Source organism: Emydura macquarii, unplaced genomic scaffold (assembly GCF_026122565.2).
Source record: "Emydura macquarii macquarii isolate MOO-44397 ecotype Brisbane River unplaced genomic scaffold, CSIRO-AGI_Emac_v2 contig_1146, whole genome shotgun sequence".
NCBI classification, from domain to species: Eukaryota; Metazoa; Chordata; order Testudines; family Chelidae; genus Emydura; species Emydura macquarii.
Window position 1 is genome coordinate 6,661,697 of NW_027131283.1, and position 7,238 is coordinate 6,668,934.

Below are 7,238 nucleotides of genomic sequence, written 5' to 3' on the forward strand. Positions count from 1 at the left end.
CCAGTTGCTAGTACTCTTTCATAGTGTTTATCAGTGAAATGCTTGCCATGCTGCTGTGGAAAAATAAAAGTTTCATATGCCATTTGAATAGGTGCTTTCTCAACAAGATAACAAATGGAATCTGAAAGTTCATGGGGACATGTGGCCATAGTGCTGGATCTTGCCTCAGTCTGTCTTGTGATGAATTGTGGCTTGGGACTTCTTCTTAGACACTTGTCTTCATGAAGCTTGTCAGTGCTACTTCTCTCAGTGCTAGAAGTTGGAGATGTGTTCATCTCATGTTCTGTACGGTTCTCTTGTGAATTTTTTAGTGCAGACAAATATTATGGCCATTGATGCACTGGATTCCTAAATTATCTTTTTCCTTCCTGCAAGGACCAGAAAAAGGTCAGGACCAAAATGTCACTTACCGCTAGGCTGGCCTGCTGATGTTGCATAGCATCAACTCTGGTAACCTGGTGCTTTCGCTGTTCAACCTGAAAATTATTTTAGCTTTTTTGTTGGTAAATGGTTGCAGGTTCCCATTTTAATAGCAACTCTGTTAATGACAACTTTCTATTAATGGAAACATTTTGCCTGACTGCAGTGTTAATTGGTCCAGATATTGGCAACTTTTTGTTTGTTTACTTTTGCCCTGCAGCCTGGCAAGCCTGCAGCATCCCCACACTACATGGAAAACCTTGCCATAATACTAATGGGGGACATGGGCTAATGTTTTGTATCTAAGTCAAGAGGTTTTACTTGTAATATGAATTCAGTTCAGCAGTTTCAGATTAGTTTCACTTTGAGTTGTGGGACAAAATGAACCCCAAAATTCAAAGTTCCATGCTTCAGACAGTGCAAGCCCACCAGGATCAAAACTGAAGATAAGGGTCCAAATCCTGTGTTCACTTGCTCAGAAATCAGCACAAAAGAAGCAATCTTGAACTCTGAGAGGAGTCAGATAGGCTGATTCTCCAGGATCCTGCGGCTCTGCCCTCTCTGATACATAGCTCGAGAGGAAACAAAGGTCTTGATCCAGATTTGTCGTTCTTCAGTTAGCAGGAGATAGATAGAATGCCTGACTCTTTCACCCAGGGCTGATATTTTATATTTTATGGCAGAAGTGTGGTGTCACAGGGTGACTGGCCGCTTTAAGGGGAGATGGGGCCAGCCACACCTATGCCATAATTAACTGCTTCCCAGCCTAAAGGGGTAGGACAAAGGAGGATTAAGTGACTCTTAATGGACTCTTGGGCCTTATGAAAGGACTGAAAAACCAGTCTGTAGTGGAACTACATGGAGTGGGCAGGCTCCTGTGGAAAGCCCTGAGCCAGGGTCTGCAGGAGGCCAGGTATTCCTAGGTAGAAACCAGCCTGAGGGCCCAGTGCTCTGTATCAGCACAGGGAAAGACACAAGGAACAGAGCCTATCAAGGGCTGAGAACAATACTCCAGGAGATCCAGTGTGGGGGCCAGGTGCTCTATCCCAGAGCCAGAAAGACTCTCAAAGGTAGTCCTCTTTCTGGAACAGGACTTGGATGGTGGGCTGAAAAGAAGCTGTCAATGGCAGAAGGAACTTTTTGTTTGTTTGGGACTTTAGTTGAATTTTTACTACCCTGGAAGGGATTGGGTTTTGTGTGCGACGTTGCCAGAGGGCTAAGGCACATCTCCCACACAGACCTGTGTGTGGAGGGCTGAAGAGACCTACCTCAGGGAGGGAAACTGAGTCAGGAATGCTGACAGTGCCACACTCATCCAGCAGGAGGTGCTATGGGGCAGTCAGATGCTATAACTAGATTTTTTTTTTTTGCCTTTAGAGGCTCATCCTGTCCACGATTGTAGATGTGGCTCAACTCTGGAGCCCTGTTTGTAAATATGAACTGCATCCAGCGTCTTCACAGAGAAATACAGTCCACTAGCAAAGCATTGGGAGAGACATCAGGAGCCAGAGAAAGCTTTACAAAACTGCTGCTTTTGGGGCAAAAATCTGTTCTTATCTGATTCACTCTGTGCTGGTTTTGCTGTGCGGTAGAGTTCTGTAGTGGGTGTGATGTCACCAAGAGAATACATGCTGGTGGAACACAACAAGCAGGAATAGGTGACCTGCAGTGCAGCCAGGCTTCACTGAACTTATAAAAGAAGGGGCAGCAGAATGAGGAAGAAGGTAAAAATCTTAAGCTTACTCTTGTGCTGATGCCTCTGTCTCCCTGCATCCTAGAGGGAGCTGGATTTGCACGTGTTTTTAGACTGGTTTGATTTTGAATGGAATGAGAGAATAAAATTGAACAGAACATTAACCCTTTTTTTTTTTCATACTAACAGGTTAGTTGATTGTTTAAGAGACTTTGGGCCTTCAGACTGGCAGTTGGCTTGTTTGGTATGCAAAACCCTGTGGAACTATAGTGAAAATATCACAAGTGCTGCATCATGCTTTGAAGAAGATGATACCAACACACTCCTAGTGCTGCTTGCATCATTTTTAGGTAAGAGCTAACAATCTCATTACCTTTGCAGAACCAGACAGGAGTAAAACCAAGGAAGTATTGTGTGCATACGATGTAATGTATTTAAACAGGTTAGCGGTTCATGACACTGTGGCCTATACCCTTTCACAGCTGCTACTGTCTCCATGTTTTTCCATGCTTTTCCTCCTTCATCTCAGATGTAGGTAGTCACCATGGTAGAACAGTCTTTTTGTACTATGCTATTCCAGTCCCACTTCTGCTGCTTTGCCAGTTAGTAAGCTACTAGTTTCTTTCACCAACAGCTCTTTGCTTGTTTGACTTAACTGTCCTATATACTCAGTGCACATTACACCTTTCACTGGAACTGGGCCTCTCTTCCCCCTCCAAAGCAATGGCAGGGGTTTACAGAAGCACTCAATCAGCCAGGCAGCTGCTTGACTAACCTTGATTGTGAATACAGAGCACACTGGGCAGCACAGGGGAATAAGACATTTTCCCTAATGCATTAGAGAGTTGCACACTTGTTGCTTCTCTGTTGTTCATTGCACATGCCAGGGGCTCCTTGCATTTCCCCATTTCCACCTACAAGCTCCTTGTACCATCCTCCTATTGCCATCTGTTTTCAAGACTCCCAGTAACCCTTGTTCCCCCCAGGCCAGGGGCTATGTTCCAGAGAAAAAGACAAGCAGAGCAATGATATCAAGTGGCATGTAGATCAAGTAGATCCCATCTCTACCCCATACATTTGTTTTCAAATTGTACACAATAGTTCATCATTTCTGTACTTAGTCTTATCCCTTTATTTTATGTTCACTATTTTGGTTTTTATTATACTCACGGAGTCAGCCTCTTCCAATTGCTTTAAACAACAAATCAAGAAAAATCCAAAAGAAAGTGAGGCAAATCTTAGGTTAATTTTGATTTACAATGTTTTTAAAATTTCTTGAAAAGCTGTGTGTTATTGTTGAGGTGAGGATTGGATGGTAATTGGGGAGACCTGTGAAGAAGTGAGATGTCCCCACAGTCTGCTATGGATGTTTCTAGACTGCAAGAAGAGGTGGTTTGTGTTTACTGTAAAGTTACTAAGTAATTTATTTGCTTTATTTTTCCTTGCTGTGCAGTGATAGATGGCATTGTACTGTGTGATAAGATAAGGCATCTGTCTAAAAATACTCATTGCACGATGAATAGTGCACCTGTTAACATTTCTCTAACAATATCACAAACATGCTAGTTAATCACAATCATTCCTGAAAGGTCTGCCATCCAATGGTGACTGTGCATCTTCATTTTGGATTATCCTTAATGTTACTGGGTTTTTCCTTTCATTTAATGTTTTCTTCCTCCAGCTATTAAGATTCTGACACAGTACAGATTATTTGGTAACTGGAACTCCCATTAGCTTGTTCATCTGTCGGGTGTCCATCTGCAATTATAATTTTAGTTGTCGCACTTAAGGATGCTTAATTTAAGTCAAAATTTAACTTGAAGGTTAATCTTCTTCAAATTTATGGTCAGAAGAGTGACTGTACAGATGGCACTCTTACTCATCAGATCTACTTCCTGTGTGTGTAGGGAGTCATTGACTTTTTGATAGTAACTCACTGTTGTCAATGTTGCCCTGCAACCCCCTCCTGCCAGTATACCTAGTAACAGCCTTGATTATCAGCATTAAGGTTCTACCAGTCAGGAAATAGGGGGCAACTTCTGTCAAGTAATAGACTGTACCTAAGCCTTAAGCCCCTCTTTCCCCTCATTTGTTGGCCACCTGCAAGTTGGAGCACTGAAGCAGCAATCACCTCAGTTCACCAGTCCCACTAACCATGTCTAGCAAGAAGATAGATATAATAAAGGAGACAAAGGTGAAGAAAAAGAAGAGTGGGGAATAAAAATTCTGGAAAGAGAGAAGAGGAGACACTGTCAGGAAGGACAGTAGCAAGAGAGCCATTCCTTCTCTCTGCCCCTTTCCTGACCCTAGCAGTCTGAATTGCAGAAGCAGCTCTCCTCTCCTTTCCAGGGACTCTGTCACAGTTCATCCAGTGAATAACCTCTTCTGTCAAGGACAGGTGCTTTTTGCTGCCTTTGAGACCCTCTTCTCATTTGCTCCACTGACACCCTCTGCAGGGCCCTTCAGGCTGGCACTTCCTCATTCTGCATAGCAGTTTCAGCTACCTCATGTCAACAGACCTGGGAAGCCCCAGTGCTAGGGCTCGTCTCCAGCAGCGTACCCTATGGTGTTCAGCAGCTTAGTTCCCATATTCCCCTCCCCCTTCAGTGGGTATTAAGGTGTTAACCCAATTGTTCCCTGCCTCATTTACATGTGGATGATAGGGAGGTCTCAGTACACTTACATTCCTCTGGCCTCCCCTCCTATGGGCATCCTATCACAGGCCACTCCTGCTCTCAGGCTGTAGAGATTCTCCCAATTCTTGTGGCACAGAGCCTGCGCTCTATGTTCTAGTCCTGGCTTCCATCACACCATGAAGAAGCAGTGTGTGGGTTTCCTTCCTAGGATGGCATTCACATGCTCTGTAGTGAAGGCGATACCTCTGATTTCCACACAGACAAGGGGGTTTGGAGATTAAACACTCTCCAGATATGTGCCAGCATACTTCCACAGAGGATCCCCATTCCTCTGGTCCATCACTGTTACCTACATCTCTCTGGGGAATCTTCAGTTCCAGTTCTGCACTATTCTCTTTGGACTAGCCTCTGCCTTCTGTCCTTTCCAAGACTTTCATAGCCTACTTGCTGCAGGAGGGTGTCTATATACAATCATCTTCAATGACTTAAATAACACAACTTAATCCAGTATGATATTCACAGCCCTCTGCTCCTTTCAGAACACCCTCCCCCATGCTTGGACAGAGCCCCATTTCAGAATATGGAAGCTGCTACCCAGGATCTCATTCAATTTACCAGTGCAGAAAATCTTTCTGATGGCTTAGAGGCCAAGTGGCTTCCATTCCTATAGAGGAAATGGCTGAGATCCTGACATAGAGTTGGAATCAATTCCCCTCCATTACATGCTCAAAGAGTAAAAGTAAAAAGAGAAGGAAGGACACTAGCTTTGCAAGGGGATGGGATCTACCACTTATTCCCTGAGGAGCATCTGGTAATTGAAGAAATTGCCAAAATGTGGATTTGCAAGTAGCTTTGGCTTGAGGCCTCTTCTGAAATGACAGCCAAAACTCAGTCATGTTGAAAAAACCCCCAATTTATTCCTCCTTTCAGACATTTGTTCACAACCATCAGTTGTGCTTAGCTCCTGTACTGGATTCCAAGTTCTGAAGCATGTTCCTTCAAGTTCCACTGTGAGCTTCTCTAGTTTGTTCCTCTCCCCCGGCCCCCCGTTTGCCACATTTGATAGTCAGGGCTGTAAAATGGGAGAAGAGGGACATAAGATTACTCACCAGTAATCCTGTTTGTCATAATCCTCTTCTCCCATCCAACCTCTCTCCCAACTCCCCTCAGGAAGCAACACTTAAAGGCCACCTGTCTAATCTTTAATCTACTCTTTCTTGTCATTTCTTGCTTTTAAGTCTCCATAAGGGGGACAGGCTTAAATGTTGTATTGATCAATCCTGCCTACTACTGGTGGATCAAGGATGTTGTTGGATAGAATTAGAGAAGACAACAACCAACCAGATTACCAGTGAGTGATTTATGGAAGAACCAACACAAGTCTATAGAGGAATGAGCTAGATTACTTCTTGGCTGGTACATCTACAAAATTGTTAGTTACATTTAATTGTAGAATCTCTTACTGTTGTTGATGCTCAAACCAGAACAAGCACACCTTGATTTCAAATTCCCAGATGGAACTTAGAAAACAAACTTATTTGTAGACAATCATTGTGAAGCCGTTGAGAGGTGATAAAATAGAGAACCCCACAATGCTATTTTTTTACTCATTTTTCTGAGCCCAAATGCATTCATGTTTTTCTATTAGAACTAAGACAGTGGTTTTTAGTTTAACTCAAAGTTGTTTGTAAACTATGAATATAGAACAGGTAAAAAAAATTGTACATGTCCTAGTGATGATACACAGGTTTTTTTTGTTCTTCAGAGTTGTTGACATTTTTTCCCATTACAGATGAGGAACTAGCACTGGATTACAGCTTCGACAGAGATTTAAGGGACTATCACAAATTGTATTGGGAAACAGAGTTCAAGCCTGTGGCGCAGAAGCTTCTCAACAGAATTCAAAGCCACCGTTCCTTCCTTCAGCCTGTAACTATTACTTCATTTTAATTCGGGGGCTGTTAAATGCAAACAGTGTTTGCTATTAATATATTGAAAACAACTCCATCAAGTGCTGATAGATTATTTTTGTATGTAGATTATATATTTAAATATTTCTAATTCTACCTATACATGTTGGACATTATGGGAAAAATGAATAAAATTAATTTATCTCACAGCTAGACTGAATATCATCTTTTGAGAAACTTAGTATACTACCACTTTACATCAATTATTTGATCCTTTTAAGCAGAGGTTTAATGTAGCTTCTGTAGTAATAAAATTCTGTTAGAGGTTTATTTGGTGGAGAAGTTTAAATTTACAGCTGAAAAAAAGACTATTTGAATAATTTGCCACACTTCTTATATTTGTTAGATTTTTTTTTCCTCCCAGCAATGGGCACATGGGAGATCTCTGGCAGCAAGGAACTATTTCATTATAAGAAAAGTGTTCTGCAGTACACCACTCCTAGCTACAGACTTGGTCATAGTACTTCTTTGCACTGTTTATAAAAATTCCATAGCAACTCATGCTTAGCTAGTATTTGC

The 7,238-nt window shown here is 42.3% G+C and overlaps 1 protein-coding gene across 3 annotated transcripts in view; it reads left to right on the top strand.

Moving 5' to 3' along the window:
- The window catches only part of ARMC2 (armadillo repeat containing 2), a 134,775-nt gene extending 127,909 nt beyond the window's left edge, over positions 1 to 6,866 (top strand). For all 3 annotated transcript variants that reach the window (XM_067546567.1, XM_067546568.1, XM_067546569.1), the window contains 2 exons: positions 2,303 to 2,463; positions 6,542 to 6,866. In XM_067546567.1, coding sequence (XP_067402668.1) covers positions 2,303 to 2,463; positions 6,542 to 6,699 — 319 coding nt within the window. In that variant the 3' untranslated portion in view covers positions 6,700 to 6,866. The remainder of the gene's footprint in view (positions 1 to 2,302; positions 2,464 to 6,541) is intronic.
- The last annotated feature ends 372 nt before the right edge of the window (positions 6,867 to 7,238 follow it).